General features: G+C 33.1%; 1 protein-coding gene and 1 long non-coding RNA gene across 2 annotated transcripts; one reads left to right on the top strand and one right to left on the bottom strand.

The window, feature by feature from the left end:
- Window positions 1-5,440: 5,440 nt before the first annotated feature.
- LOC127876964 (lysM and putative peptidoglycan-binding domain-containing protein 3-like) lies at window positions 5,441-12,369 on the bottom strand. The gene is made up of 2 exons (XM_052422518.1): window positions 11,717-12,369; window positions 5,441-11,312 (listed from the first exon to the last, which is right to left on the bottom strand). The coding sequence occupies exons 1-2, from the start codon at window positions 12,011-12,013 to the stop codon at window positions 10,740-10,742; spliced, it is 870 nt and encodes a 289-aa protein (XP_052278478.1). The 5' UTR covers window positions 12,014-12,369; the 3' UTR covers window positions 5,441-10,739.
- LOC127876965 (uncharacterized) lies at window positions 12,322-17,293 on the top strand. The gene is made up of 2 exons (XR_008048174.1): window positions 12,322-12,574; window positions 15,347-17,293. It is a non-coding gene; the product is annotated as an uncharacterized LOC127876965 (long non-coding RNA).
- The last annotated feature ends 233 nt before the right edge of the window (window positions 17,294-17,526 follow it).

The following is a 17,526-nucleotide window of genomic DNA, read 5'->3' as shown; positions in this document are numbered from 1 at the left end:
AACTTCCAGTTCAATATACATTTTATACCAATTATGACATTGGCCAACACAGAAAATAATTATAAGGTTGATTTTCCCAAAATTGACTGTTACAATTGGATACTGTTTTAAGCTTCACTCTACTTTGTCTGAAAATAAAAGTCCTAAATGATGTAATAGAAACATACATATTTAATTTTTAGTTTTACAAGGATATATATATATATACATATATTATAATATCTTTTTATCGATGGTCAATCAATTAAAGTTTAACTAATATATACATACACATTTTATACATGTGTATGCTTTGATTTTTTTCTATTGAAGCCAAATTAATATCCCATTAGATAGATAGATAATATCACAGCAGTATTCCTAGTTTGTCTGAAAGTACTGCAGAACTCATGGATTATTATTTTACTGAGTCAGCCTTAATCTTTATATTATAATTGTTAAAACAGATTAAGATGTGCATTATACAATTGAGGATGCATCAAGATTAAAAAATGGTTCATGTATAAATTAATAAAGAATCAATAACATTCAGAAACTGTGCATTTTTTTCAGTATTGTGTGAAGGATTTGAAGTAATTATGTGTTTTTGAAATATGATTTATGTGAATTTGAATAAATATATAAAATTTAGTGATTTTCTCAGACAAAACTGTTAATTACATACTAAAGTATTCAGAATGTATTATTGTAATATTCATTCGAATTTTTTAGTATAAAAAGCACTTTTCCCTGGCATTTGTATTTATAGTAATTGCATATTTTATAATTCTGACAGCATTTATAAACTGTGTTCATGCAAGCATGAACACGGTTTCATTTTTTGAGTATTTAAACAAGAGGGCCATGATGGCCCTGTATCGCTCCACTGCTGAAAAAAGGCTGAAACAAATTTCTCTGCATGTGCAACTACTTAAATATAGGCCCTATTTAAGCACATGTACACTTTTGTGACCTTCTGGGCTGGGTCAAATTTAACCCCAGGGGCATAATTTGAGCAAACTTTGTAGAGGACTACTATATCTCACTACATACAAAATGTGGTAGCCCTAGGTCCTAGAGTTAAGGACAAGAATATTTTTAATGTTTTCACAAAATAAGCAAGATATAAGCGTATATAATGTTCAATTTTGTGACATGCAGGTCAGGATCAAATTTGACCCAAAGGGCATAATTTGAACAAACTTGGTAGAGGACTATAAGATGTTACTGCATACCAAATTTGGTAGCCATAGTCCAAATGGTTTTCGACAAGAAGATTTTTAAAGATTTCACAAAATAGGCGCTTTAAAAGCGTTTATTCAATTTTGTGACCCCCCGGGGCAGGGTCAAAGTTGACCCCAGAGGCATTATTTGAACAAATTTGGTATAGGTTTATTAGATGTCACTACATACCAAATTTGGTAGCCCTAGGCCCAATGGTTATGGACAACAAGATTTTTAAAGTTTTCACAAAATAGGCCCCATATAAGTGTTCAGTTTTGTGACCCCGGGCAGGGTCAAATTTGACCCAAGGGGCATAATTTGAACAAACTTGGCAGAGAACTATAACATGTCACTACATACCAAATTTGGTAGCCCTTTGCCTTATGGTTAAGGACAAGAAGAGTTTTAAAATTTTCACAAAATAGGCACTATATAAGCATATAATTGATTTTGTGGCCCCCGGGGCAGGGTCAAATTTGACCCCTGGGGCATAATTTGAACAAACTAAGTAGAGGACTATACAATGTCACTACATACCAAATTGTGTAGCCCTAGGCCTAATGGTTATGGACAAGATTTTTTTAAGTTATCACAAAATAGGCATTATATAAGCATATGTTCAATTTTGTGACCCCAGGGGCAGGGTTAAATTAGACCCTAGGGATTAATTTTGAACAAATTTGGTAGAAGACTATTAGATGTCACTATATACCAAATTTGATAGCCCTAGGCCGGATTGTTATGGACAAGAATTTTTTTGAAGTTTTCACAAAATAGGCCTTATATAAGCATATGTTCAATTTTGTGACCCTCGGGGCAGGTTCAAACTTGACCCCAGGGGCATAATTTGAACAAACTTGGTAGAGGACTATAAGATGCCACTACATACCAAATTTGGTAGCCCTAGGCCCAATGGTTATGGACGAGAAGATTTGTAAAGTTTTCACAAAATATACCCTATATAAGCATATGTTCAATTTTGTGACCCCCAGGGCAGGGTCAAATTTGACCCCAGGGGTATAATTTGAACAAATTTGGTAGAGGACTATTAGATGTCTCTACATACCAAATTTGATAGCCCTAGGCCCAATGGTTATGGACATGAGATTTTGAGAAAGTTTTCACAAAATAGGCCTTATTAAAGCAAATTTTCAATTTTGTGACCCCCAGGGCAGAGTCAAATTTGACCCCAGGGGCATAATTTGAACAAATTTGAAAGAGGTTCATCCCAGGAACATTCCTAAGAAATTTCATCAGAATTGGACCAGTAGTTTAGGAGAAGATGTTTAAAGGAAAAGTTTATGCATGGATGCACGATGGACACAGGACCTTTGGCCAGTGGAGCTAAAAATCAAATTAAACATTTAGTTTTGATGCAAAATCAGTTTTTATATGCAAGTGTCTATCTCACTTATAAATTAAAACAGCATATTATTCTTTATTGAAAAGATTATTCCAAGCTTGATGTCATATTTCAACTTTGCATAGTGTAGTTAATTGAACATTGTATTGAACTGTATGGGCAGCTATATTAATTAATTTATGTATGTTGTATTATACAAAATGCATTATTTCTACCACAAGTAGACCATATAAGGCCTACTGCTACTAAATAGGCACTGGTATGAATTTGACACTGTTTTTGATGCTCATAAAAAACTTTAATTATTACTACACTTTAGTATATTAAATATTTTCAAGTTTTTGTTCAACATTTTTTGCAAAAGAAAAGAGTGTCTTAATGCATTTGAAAATATACTTAAAACAAACTAAAAAAGCATTTTAACATACCTTTTTCCTGGTAAAGTGTATTTGGGATGATAAAAAATACACTTGAAAAGTATTAATGCTGGAAAATGCAGAAAAAAATACATTTGTTTCTGTTAGAAGTGTGTCTTGTCTGCATTTTTAAGTGTATTAAATGCACATCAAATGCAGATAAATACAATGCCAATACTGTTACATGTATTGTAATGGACATAAAATGCACTTGTTCTTGTAATTAAATGCTTTAGTGAATTGAAATAACCTTTTATAACGTTTTAACAATTAATAATACCTTTTTATATAAATTATTTTCTTTTGAAATGTGACACTTGAATGATTTTTGCACCACTAGTAAGAGATATAATTTGTGCTCATAATGCTTTATCATTACACTATATAATATCATTTGTTGTATGAAAATTACCCGTAAAATTCATGTGAAAGTTCAAGAGATCAATAGCAGCGTGCTATACCCTGCTCCTTTTTACATGACTTGATGGTATTTAGTCCCCAATTCTACATGGCTAAGGGAAAATTAATGTGCAGATTTGACAAATAAGTCTTAACTGGGATCCAATAGGCAGACTTTCATATTACTTGTATTTAATTTAAATCATGATCTGAATTGCTCTTTGGCAAATCTTTGTTGGTCACAGTATTCAACTGAATTTTGTTCACTTTGTAGTGATTATATTTTCTATATTTATCAGACAACATCTTTCTTCAAAAGTTTAACATGATTGCTTGGTTAATTTAGAAACTAGATCAATGCATCATAACATAAAATGAAAAAAATGTGTAATAGTAAAAATGGCAGCAAAAAATGGCACAATACCAATTAAAGCCTATAATTTACTAAAACAATTTGAAGTTTGATGTGTGTTTTCTTCAAGATCTGTTATATATATTTATACATACATGTATATATATATATACATATATATTGTTGAAAAGTTAACATGCAATAAGTTTACTGTAATTAAGTGACAAATAGTTTTACTGATTTGGTTGGATGCATATATGCAGATATATCATGGTTTGTGCAGAGGACAGTAGCAAAAACAAGAGCTGTCTCCGTAGGATGACATACGCCCCCGATAAATGCTTAAATAGAAGTTATGAGCATTTTTCAAAACCTAAACGCCGACCCTAAGTTCATGGTCAAAGGGGTCAAAATTTGTGTGTGTATGGGAAGGCCTTGTCCATATACACATGCATACCAAATATGAATGTTACATCTGAAGCGACATAGAAGTTATGAGCATTTTTTCGAAACCTAAATGCAAAGTGTGACGGATACACAGACGGACAGTGCGATCACTATATGCCCTCCTTTGGGGGCATAAAAATGTGTTTCACATTGTTTTGGTATATTAGTAATGTAGTTAAAAGAACAGAATCATCAATTATAAAGTTATTGATTATAAAGTGTTGCTGGCATATTGGATGCATTCATCTAGCTATAAGAAGGTCCCTGTTTTATCCCCACTGGCATTGAGCGAGGGTTCTCAAAATCTTTAAACAATATGAATAAGTACATATAGGGTCGAGAAAGCCTTGTTGATATGGGGGCTAAACACCTGAAATCAAAGCGACCCAGGTTAAAGGCCGAGGCCAAATAAATAAACCAGAGGCCGCATGAGCCTGCTATACTCTGAACAAGTATTGTTTCTTCTCAGAAAACTGGCTTAAGTGTCTTACTAAGCTTTAGACTTTGAGTTTCAGTGCAATCTATCTAAAATAAATTGGTTAAATTAAATAATAATTTGTAAAAAATAAACATTCTGCACAAATTCAATTATTTACTTTACCTGTGTGCATGAATCAATTCAGTCTTGATGGTTAGTGAACTATGTCAAAAGCACCATAGCTATGAAACACAGAAATGATGCTGATGATAATTCTACACGATGATGAATTATTAGATATATTTCTAAATTCCATTTCCACCAACAATTCGCTTATTCCACTACCAGTTCACATGCTTCGTACACAGTTGAAAATAACACTATTCCACTCAACAACCGTGACACATGTACTCAATTTTTCAACTTTTCGCAATTAAAATTGTTTTCTACTGTTATTGTTGTTGTTGTACTTTTGAAAGTAGTAAGAAAGATGGCGACTATTAACCCAGAGATTGATTTATGAAATAAATCGTCTGCTGATCCAGAGTGATTTAAGGTTATGTGTCTCTCTCCAGAGGGGTGGGTGGGGGTGGGGGGTGGCAAAAAGCAACGTTTAAAACTCTGAGAAAAGTTAAAATTATGAGAAGTCATTGAGAGACAAGTCTAACGAGCATTTTTCCTCGATATAAATAAGCATTCCATGACATTTCAACGAATTCCATACAGAAGATGCCTGTGACAATATACAACGCATGACGCAAGACAACAGACGTCGAACACAATAGACAACCATCAGCACTTTCTGCTCAAGTGAGCTAAAACTGTATTTCTATTAAACAACGTTTTCGTTCTTCGTTAACTTTATTACTTGTTCAGTTATCACAGAATCGGAATAAAATGGAAAGACACCAAAACATACTGTGGGTACACCTTTAGTCTACTCCGGTTGCACCAATAATGGACTAAAAATCAAGGTCTTAGTTGAAAAACGGACATACCTCGTGCAATTTTTTTGAATAAGAAATACTCCTCATATTTATTTTACTTTCATATGTCATTTCATAAGGAGCAATGCCTGCAAGTATGTAAGTTAAAATGTTGTATGTTAAAATTTTAAGTGTTAAGTCATACAAGACTGGTACAGATAACAATATGGCCTGTAAATTTTACACAGATTTTATAATACATTTAATTTTGTGTTTGCATATAAGAGCCATTTAACCTGTAATATATTACAAAATAAATATTCAATTTAATCATCCACACACACTGACCTTGTGTCACTTGACATAAATTTTACAAATGTTTTTAATTGAACTTTGACACCTTTTTAACATGTTGATGGGGGACATGACCAGGTTGTCAAGGAAACAGGAAGGATTTTTGACTGCAATATGATTGGCATTAGTGTATGTAATGACATAATTATATTTCAGGGGATTTGTAATAAACAACTGATAATTATTCCTAGAAAGCGTGTTTACATGCACGTAATAAAATTCACAATACAAGCCTGCAACCAAATAGGCAATACAATTTATCTATGGAAAAAAAAGCTTCTGGGCACTTAAACTGAAATACTTTTATGCAACAGGTCAAGTCAACTTTGGTCAACCTGAGTAAACTTTATATAAAACTATAGCTTTGTCACAGATGTGAGAAATACCCCCACATGCCGCATCAACACAGAATATGTTGCATGTTGTCTTCACAAAAAACAGCGGACACCATGCTCAATGTTTAAAATGCACTAAGTGACCCTGTTACCTAGTTTTTGACCTATCATGGCCCATGTTCGAACTTGACCTACACATCAGCTAGATACAACTTCTGACCAAGTGTGGTGAAGATCGGATGAAAACTACTTGGATTAGAGAGTGGACACCATGCTGAATGTGTAAAACGTACTTAGTGACAACGTGACCTAGTTTTTGATCTGGCATGGCCCATGTTCGAACTTGGCCTTAAGATCATCTAGATGAAACTTCTAACCAAGTTTGGTGAAGACCAGATAAAAACTACTTGAATGAGTAATTTTAAAATCTCACAATGAATGACATAAAAATGGCGCAGGCAAGATACTTTATGGCCATTTTTGACCTTTGAACTCAAAGTGTGACCTTGACCTTGGAGATTTCAATGTTATTCTTTTGCATGACACACTGTCCAATGATTGCGAACAATATACTAAGTAATTTTAAAATCTCGCAATGGATGACATAGTTATGGCCCGGACAAGATCATAAATGGCCATTTTTTACCTTTGAACTCACAGTGTGACCTTGACGTTGCATATATAGACGTAATTTTTTCACATGACTAACCGACCAATGATGGTGAACAAATATGCCACATGATTTTAAAATTTCACCATGAACGAAATAGTTATGGCACGGAGAAGCTCATTTATGGCCATTTTTTACCTTTGAACTCAAAGTGTGACCTTGACCTTGGAGATATCGACGTAATTCTTTCGCATGACACACCGTCCAATGATGGTGAACAAATGTGCCAAATGATTTTAAAATCTCACAATGAACGACATAATTATGGCCTGGCCATGCACATTTATGGCCATTTTTTACCCTTTGCACTCAAAGTGTGACCTTGACATTGGTGATATCGATGTAATTCTTTCGCTGGACACATCGTCTAATGATGGTGCAGAATAATTTTAAAATCTCACAATGAACGACATAGTTATGGCCCGGACAAGCATATGGCCTTTGAACTCCAAGTGTGACCTTGACCTTGGAGATATCGACTAATTCTTTCGCGCGACACACCGTCCCATGATTGTGAACAAATGTACCAAGTCCTTTTAAAATCTAACGTTAAATGACATAGTCATGGTCTGGGCAAACTTTCGGTTTAAAACGCACTAAGTGACCCCGTCACCTATTTTTTTCCCAGCATGACCCATATTCAAACTTGACCTAGACATCATCTAGATACAACTTCTGACCAAGTTTGGCGAAGATCGGATGAAATTTTTGGGACAGACCGACAGACAGACAAAGTGACTCCTATATAGCCCATTACCAATGGTAATGGGGGTATTATGATATAAATGTGCATATAAAAATACATTTAATAATAATTTACCATATATACACAAACAATATTAAAAACTTTATCAAATGTATTAATTACAGATCCTTAAAAATACTCTTGTTTGATAAAATCCAAATAAATACTTATTTGAAGCTAAAGGATTACATGTTGTACTTAAATGAAATTACATACATGAACACACAATGTGACTAACCATAGCATTATTTATTATTAGGACCTGCCCAATAAACAAAAACTGTTAAATGCTCTCTTCCAAAGTTATTAACATAGCTGACATATATGTACCTAGATTTTCTAAGACAACTAGAAGGAACTTATTTGCATATTGTTAAGCCATTCAGATTATTAACTTGTGATTTATTTACTTCTTTTCAGAAGTTAAAATGTTGTTTAAACAATGATAAACCAACAACAGAAATTTGAATAAGTCATTTGCATTTTGTAAATAAACTATGCTTCATTACTGTAAAATGCAAAAACAAACCAATGCCCAAGCACCACATTATTGGCTGTGCTTAACAACACTTTGTACAGTACCACTAAACAATGTATATACAAAATATTAAACCAATGGGGCTAGGAGTTTCAAATGAAAATATTGTTTGAGCTTTTGTTCTATTTAAGTCTATATATTAATCTTGTGATGAAATTATGGCATTTCGTGATTTTTACCCTGGCCAATGTTTACTCAAGGGAAATAATTAAATCAAATTTTGTGGCGGACCAGATGCACAGACCAATGGACAGAAGTCCATATGGATTCCAAAAAATCTCCCTTTTTTTTGTACCCCAAGGCTTAATAAATTAAAGACAGCTACAACCTTTGCTTGTATAAATTGGTTGCGACAAAAAAAACAAAAAACATTAATAATATAATCTGACAAACACATTTTAAGAATTGCCATTATGCGATATGTTTATACAAATCTTACACAGTAAGAACAAGGCTATTGTCAAGCAATATGGTCCCCTACCGGCTCCGCTATTGTCAGAAATTCCACCATTTTCAGAATTTATTTTTTTTTTGTTGCCATAGCAACAACAATTTTTGACATAGGAACAAAATGAAATGATGTGCATAATGTCCATATTGCCATCTATCCATGTTGCAAGTTACATGAAAAAATATTAAGAACTTTTAAAGTTATCGCAGGATCCAGAAAACCACCATTTTCAGCAGTTTTTCTAGTCTATTTGTTGCCATAGCAACCAGAAATTTTGATGTAGGAACAAAATGAACTGACGTGCATAATGTCCATATTGCCATCTATCCATGTTTCAAGTTTCATGAAAAAATATAAAGAACTTTTAAAGTCATCGCAGGACCGGTAGGGGACCATTAAACTGGCCTTTTGGCACATCTTTACAAGTACAAAAAATCTTAATTTAAAAAGAACAAGATGTGTTTGTGAAACACAATGTCCCCCTATAAGATGTTTGACCTTGAAGGATGACCTTGACCTTGACCCTTCACCACTCAAAATGTGCAGCTCCATGAGATACACATGCATTTCAAATATAAAATTGCTAGCTTCAATATTGCAGAAGTGACATTACATTAGCAATTTTGACCCATATATTTGACCTTGAAGGATGACCTTGACCTTGACCTTTCACCACTCAAAATGTGCAGCTCCATGAGATACACATGCATGCAAAATATCAAGTTGCTATCTTCAATATTGCAAAAGTATTCATAAAATAAGCGATTTGGGCCACATATATTTGACCTCTGACCTTGAAGGATGACCTTGGCCTTGACCTTTCACCACTCAAAATGTGCAGCTCCATCAGATACACATGCATGTCAAATATCAAGTTGTTATCTTCAATATTACAAAAGTACTCATAAAATGAGCGATTTTGTCCACATAATTTTGACCTCTGACCTTGAAGGATGACCTTGACCTTTCACCACTCAAAATGTGCAGCTCCATGAGATACACATGCATGCCAAATATCAAGTTGCTATCTTGAATATTGAAATACTGCAAAAATTTACATTAAATGAGCGATTTTGACCCATATATTTGACCTTTGACCTTGAAGGATGACCTTGACCTTTCACCACTCAAAATGTGCAGCTCCATGAGATATATATGCATGCCAAATATCAAGTTGCTATCTTCAATATTGCAAAAGTTATTGCAAATGTTAAAGTTGGCGCAAACCAACCAACAGACCAACCAACCAACAGACCAACCAACAGACAGGGCAAAAACAATATGTCCCCCACTACTATAGTGGGGGACATAAAAATTAATCTTCAAATAAATTGTTCTGTAAATAACATAACAGTATGAATGTTTATTGCTTACACAAATATGGAAATTTTTTATTTGACTGCATTCATATATGTAAGTTCAAATGAATTAAATAATACAGAAGTTTAATAAAAATCTATTTTCAATACATAAGGGTTTAATATCACTACTTTTTTTATGTTACAGACAAATTTAGCCGCAAATTGATCATAGGCACCACTTGAATAATACTGAAGGAACAGGGTACCGTAATCAAAACATTTGTTTTTATGTTTTGGTTTGTAATCAAAGTATTTATAACCAAACATGAATTTGAACTGCTTTGTATACTTTTACACATGAAATTTCTCTTGAAATGAAATCATTTAAATTTGAGAATCTATTCATGAGCGCTTGTCAGAAAATCGTGTTTTTGAAAAAAAATTAAAAGGGTAATAACTTTGTAAAACTTAAGTGGTGTGTAACCAGAGCCAAACTGGTCTCTATTAAATTATGTTCCACATGTGAGCGTATTATTATTTCATTAATTCAATCATTCCTTGATATGTCAAATGAAAACATGTCTTTAGTGAAAGTTAAAATAAAGTGAATACTTTGTTAATATTACGTGTTTGTTAACCTAAATCAAAATCTACATGTACATGTATGTTATGATATTTCAAATGACAAGTTTTTTTCCAATATGTCAAGCTGTTCTTGTATTTTACCCTAAAACCAGCAGACTGACAAGCTCAATCTTGTTTACAGTCTCCCCTTAACTTTGTGGCATTATCATAAATATCATAGAGCAATTTGGCAAGTGTTACCAAGCATGATAAAACTTTAACAATGATATTGTTATGGGCACAATCACTAGCAGAACCACACATAAGCACACAATCAGTTTCCAACGTCTTTGAAAGAAACTGTAATCTATAAAAGACTTGGGCTTTTCTCGTGCCATTAACGGATGTACAGATTTATTAGTCAACACTGAGATTACTTCATCTAAAGAGTTTCTCTCTGTCCGTGCAGACCTCACTATCTGTGCTATGTCACTATCCATTTTTTGTAAAAAGTTTTGAGCCTCGCGACTTGATCCCTTTTGTTGGTTTTTAATGCTTATTTTTCGTATGACTTCTTTCTGAGTATCAGGATCACTGAGATCTGTCTGTGTCTCAGACTCGTATTGAACACTGCTCTCATCTCCACTGTCTGAGCACAAAGCACCATTTGAGAGACTAGCAGTTGTTTTCAAAGGGTCTGTAATATTTTCACTATCCTCTTTTATTTTATCAATTAGAAAAGAATGTTTTTTCACAGGTATTTTTATAGTTGTAAGAGCATGGAAATCTTGGTCTCTGATTAAGTTGTTTATTCTTTTCAACTCTGCTATCTGCAATAAATATAACATGTAAATGAAAAAGTAGTACCAGCAATAAATGTATTCAATATATTACAAACAATCTGATAGTATAAGTTGAAAGGAAAAGATTCTTTTTTATGATGAAACATGCAATAAATCACTGGATAATGAAAAAGTTAGTACCGATTTTTGTCTTAAAGTAATTCTTACATGGAAATGAATGTTGTTACACAAATGGAAGTACAAAATCTGTCGCAACTGTTACCCCGAGGGTTAAAAGCTGGGAGTTGGAGTATTGCAACTTATTTATACACATGTACATTTATTTAAAAAAGGGTCAGCAGCAAACAAGCAGGTCAATTGAACTATTGGGAAAAACATGTTTGAAAATCATTTCTTAAAAAGAAAGGGATCACTAATAGTAAAATACTGACAGGGCATCCATATTGTAATGAGAGTGACTGCAGAGATTCTTCTTCGCCCAATTTACGTTCAACAAAAAGTGGACCAACATGGTCGCCCCGATCCACTTGTCTTCCTCCTTTCCGTCTATTAATGGGCTCCATGGCAAACTCAACAATATCGTCTGATTCATCCTCAGCGATGTCATCAGTTCCAAACACATACACACTTCCAGCTTTGACATTTTGCACTTGCCCTAAACTATCACCCAGTCGAGTGTATTGATAGCTTTTATAACCGAACAAGCTTGTTTTTGATTTGGCACTCATGTCTGTAAAATCGGAATTGTTATCTATTTAATGATCATCAATGAAACTATGATGATAGTTTCTTCCATAATTTATTTATTATTTGCCAATTTAGAAAAAAAAATTGACAGGTAACCGGAAGCTTATGGCAGTGATCAGAGTCACTAAACGCTTAAGAAATATAAACGAATGAACTGTTGATTTTAACATGAGAAAACAAGGTTTTGCATGATGCTTTTTGCAACTCAATGCGGAACTCAAAGAAGCTTCATTATTATGCAATTAGTTAAACTATTACTATTGCGCATTTATAGTGAAGTGCCTATTCGCGTCATTCTTTCTTTCCAAGCGTTCTGTCTATTGAGATCTATTGACAACAACAACTTATGAAACGTCAGATTATAATGAGATAGTTCGGTGTTGACAATAAAAATGGTCTGTGTTCCCTGCCTCGTGATTCCGTTTGTTCTGTGGTTCTTTCATAAGTATGTTCAGCCGCTCATTGTTAAGTTTTGGCCATGGAAATCCCAGGCAACCGTTGATTCGGGAACAAATTCGGATGGAGACACCAAAAATGTAAAGGTAATCTGTGTGTTCACTGTAACCCACAAGGAACTGGTCATAAACATATTCTTTTTTGAATATTGTTTTTTTTTTAGAAGATTATGTTCTTACGTTTGGACAATGATTATTCAAATAACTATTTATACATCTCTAATGAATTTGTAGGTTTTGAGTGAAATAAAAAATAAATATTTTACACAAACCAATAATTATTTCCTGTTTTAGTGTATCCTTATCAGCCAGTTTAAATGACTTGAAGCATCTTCGCCTGTGTATTATTTTGGTCTTGTCTGTTTCATTGTTTGGTCCCCACATTATAACAATTACCAAAAGTATTTTCACTAAAATTCTAAATTTAAACAAGGGTTGTCATGAAGCACTATCTATTTACTGATGTTTAATGTTACTTGTTGAATTTCATAAGAAAAAACACTAAGCAAGTGTCAAATATCCAGATAAAAATAAAAATATGTACCGTATTCGTAAAACACAGATGGAAAATATATAAATACCATTGAATTTAAATGTTAATTGATAAAAAATCACCTTTAATCCCCCCTACACATCAAGAGCTATTCATAGGGGTGCCACCATTGACTTTTTAAAAAACTTTTTAAACATAAAAATCTGTTAAAAACTCAGTCCTCAGGGTTTTTTTTCCTTCTTTGGGACCCGCCGAAAATCGGCCCTTTCCCCTCGGATTTTTTTCCCCCTCAGCTGGTAAAATTTCCCCTAGATTTCATTTTCCCCTAAAAAAAAAAAAAAAAAAAAAATTTTTTTTTTTTTTTTTTTTTTTTTCCTTTAAATATATAAGTTATCCTGATCCACTGTAGAAACTAGAAAAATCTTGCATAATTTAATTATCTGTTGCCTTAAATTTGTTTTAAAAACAGTAAAATATGTTAAATTGATTATTTTAGACTTTGCTTATTTTCCCCAAGTTCCAGCTTTTCGCACAGTTTTTTCCCCCAAAATTCGACATTACGCACAAATTTTTTCCCCTCAAAAAAGGCCAGAACCTTTCCCCAAAATCAGATAAAAACCCCTGGTCATAAATAATAAAACTTGTTAAAACTGTGAAGGGTGAAAGAGTGACCTCATTAGTCAGGTTTTGAAATATTGAGACATTAGCATCGGTATTGATGTCAAAGATAGTCTTTGAAGTAAAATTTTATTTCAGAAGTGAGCAACATATTAATTAAGTGCAATTAATACCTGTACATTTAGAATTTTAGAGGTAGGGATGATTAGAGGGAATTGTTAAGTTGTTAAAAAAGTCAGACATATGTTAATTGCATTTGATGTGTTTAGTAATATGGATTTCTTTAGTATTAAAACTATAATTTTTAGTAAGCGGTAAGAAAATTGTTGGCCAAAATTATAAAAAAATGAATGGGTGGATGCGGCATTAGTAAGTCGTAATAAATAGAGCTCTATTTAATTCCTCTGTAAAATGTGTGTTGGTATAGTAGGCATGAGTTCAAAATTTTGTGAGTAAATACCCCTAAACTTGAAACTTTATCTAATGATTTGAAGTTGCTGGCTTCTACTTGTTTCAAATGCAGCCTAGGTTTGTTCGATTACTTTTTATCCCCCGCCATAGGCGGAGGGATATTGTTTTGGCGTTGTCCGTTCGTCCTTCCGTCTTTCCGTCCGTCAGTCTTTCCGTCCGTATGGAGCCATATCTTGGAAGTGCTTTGGCGGATTTCATTGAAACTTGGTATGAGTATATATATGGATAAGAGGATGATGCAGACCAAATGGCATTGTATACCATCTGTAAATAACGGAGTTAAGGCCCTTTGTATCTTGAAAAAATGCTTTTTTTGTGTGTCCCGAGACATATCTTGGAAGTGCTTTGGCGGATTTCATTGAAACTTGGTATAAGTATATATATGGATAAGAGGATGATGCACGCCAAATGGCATTGTACATCATCTGTTAATAACAGAGTTATGGCCCTTTGTATCTTGAAAAAATGCTTTTTTGAGTGTCAAATATAACCCTTTTGTGTCCAGAAGCATATTGGCGGGGGATATCAATTCAACGAATTTGCTTGTTTTTGATGTGTTTTTATGTATATGCTACTTAAGACAAAATAATGTACATGTACTATAACACGTTAAATGTTCTTTTGATGTGCTTTTTTAGCAAGCATTAGTTATGGTATCATGAAATCAAGATAATGACAACAGTTTACATGTATTATTCACAGACTGTTTTGTTAAATGACTGTTTTTATTCTCTGATAAACAAGTGGAGTGGAAATATTCCCCATTTGTTCTTATACATCAAAAGAAGGCATGGCATTAAAAAAAAATATATAAAAATAATGACAAATGCTTTTAAAAGGTATTATGTATTTATTTTATTCATTACTGCTCTTCACACAAAGTATGATTATATTAAGTCAATCAACAGTTTTTATAACGTCTGCATTTTAGTTGTGAAGATCATTTCTATGGTGGTCAATTATTTTGTACTATCATGTTAACATCAATTGTCAAGAAAATTAAATGGAAAATTAGCATTCCTGGCTTTTAAAATAAATTTCAAAATAGAATAAGAACAATACAGTCATAAAGTAATAATTATTTTTATTATTATATTATTAGTGGTAGTTAGTAGCTATAGTACTACTAGTAGTAGTAGTAGTAGTAGTAGTAGTAGCAATAGTAGTAGTAGTAGAAGTAGTAGTGGTTGTGGTAGTGGTTATTATTTTTAATGATTAATATCATCATCATTTTTATTATTGTAAATTATTATTATGGATACAATTATTACTTTCAGGTGGATCAGAATGGGCAGACAGCCCAAATGCAGAATGGACTGTCCACAAATTGCCATGCTCAAACAGTGGGAGATGGTGATAAAAAGACAAACTGATGGAAATGAATTGTGTAAAAGTGTAAAAAATTTAAAGAAATAAATGCAGACACAGGTGTTCCATGCCATAGCACACAGTTTTGGACACATCAAGATAATTCAGTAATTAAGATTGTTTCAGACATCATTTGTGGACATTTTCAACAGCATTTGTATGCATTAGTTTTAAATCAGGTGCACAGGAGATATATATATCTTATGGAATTTTAAATGAACATGATGCTTGTGAACACAAATTAAAGACATATTGACTGTTGATAAGGTTTTTATTTATAAAAAAACGTTTATTACATTACATTTATCTTAGCCATTAAATAATATTGTACATACAGTCACATGTATAGTTTGTGTTGTTATGTCAAGATTAAAAAAATAATTTATTGATGTTATTTTATTCTAAATTTTGCATCAAGTGGAGTAATTTTTATGTTGTATTTGATTTTAAGCTCACCTCTGTCGTATTTTGTCTGTTGTCAACATTTACCTTGTTAACATATAAGATGTCACATTTATTGTCAAATCTTCATGAAATTCAGAAGATTTGTCCCAATCATATATTAGCTTAGGTCGAAATGGTGTGGGTCTGTTGAAAAGCATGGCATCCAGGGTTCGAAGAAGTTTTCCAAATATGTTAAAAATTCTTATCACTTATATACAGTTGTTATTATGCCCCCCTTCGAAGAAGAGGGAGTATATTGCTTTGTTCATGTCGGTCGGTCGGTCTGTCGGTCGGTCGGTCTGTCGGTCGGTCCGTCCACCAGGTGGTTGTCAGACGATAACTAAAGAACACTTAGGCCTAGGATCATGAAACTTCATAGGTACATTGATCATGACTCACAGATGACCCCTATTGATTTTGAGGTCACTAGGTCAAAGGTCAAGGTCACTGCGACCCGAAATAGTAAAATGGTTTCCGGATGATAATTCAAGAACGCCTATGCCTAGGATCATGAAACTTCATAGGTAGATTGATCATGACTAGCAGATGACCCCTATTGATTTTCAGTTCACTAGGTCAAAGGTCAAGGTCACGGTGACCCGAAATAGTAAAATGTTTTCCGGATGTTAATTCAAGAACCCTTATGCCTAGGATCATGAAACTTGATAGGTAGATTGATCATGACTAGCAGATGCCCCCTATTGATTTTCAGGTCACTAGGTCAAAGGTCAAGGTCACGGTGACCCGAAATAGTAAAATGGTTTCCGGATGATAACTCAAGAACGCTTATGCCTAGGATCATGAAACTTGATAGGTACATTGATCATGACTGGCAGATGACCCCTATTGATTTTCAGGTCACTAGTTAATATTTTTGTTAAATTATGTCAATCAGGGTAGTTTCATGGAAATCAACTCTACTGAAATTTAAAAAAAATTGTTTTGAGCTTGCTGTTGTAACAATAGAAAATTAAGCAATATATTTCAATTACAATTTGAAAAGCTTGTTACTTATCATTGGATGTGCTCACTAACAACATCACTATTCCTTATAAATTTGATGCAATGCCTTTCACACATCACATAATTAAGAAAATTTACTACAAAGAAAAATAACAACTGAATAAACGTATCTTGTACATTACATTGTATTGTATATTGTTCAAATGTGTAACTGAACATGTTTACATTGAACAAAAATATGCTTATGTAAATCAACCAATAAATTGGGCTACCTGGCTCTGGTAAACAATAAGTGCAAAATACCTACAATTTTTTCTATGGAAACCATATGCATGTAGGTGTACAACTTAATGTCTGTATATATATATTTTTTTAGCAATTGTTCCAGTCATTTGTTTTATGTAAAAATCAATAAAAATGTCCTTTTTAATAAAATTTGTCAAAAGGTCTATACATTGTTTTTGAGTTTTGGGTAAATACAGAAACTGTTCCATTAATGATATTGTGATTGCTCATTACATTGTAGCCATAGTCTAGGTCAGGACATTTATTTCGATTTCTCTCATAAAATGGATACATATGAGCATATAAGAGTTTCAATTAATAGTGGAATATGAAATATGTCAATAATTGTATATTAATGTTTGTCAGAGAATACTCAACAATTTGAAAGGAATTTTAA

This window comes from Dreissena polymorpha, chromosome 4 (assembly GCF_020536995.1).
Source record: "Dreissena polymorpha isolate Duluth1 chromosome 4, UMN_Dpol_1.0, whole genome shotgun sequence".
NCBI classification, from domain to species: domain Eukaryota; kingdom Metazoa; phylum Mollusca; class Bivalvia; order Myida; family Dreissenidae; genus Dreissena; species Dreissena polymorpha.
This window is presented reverse-complemented; position numbering and strand designations above follow the sequence as displayed.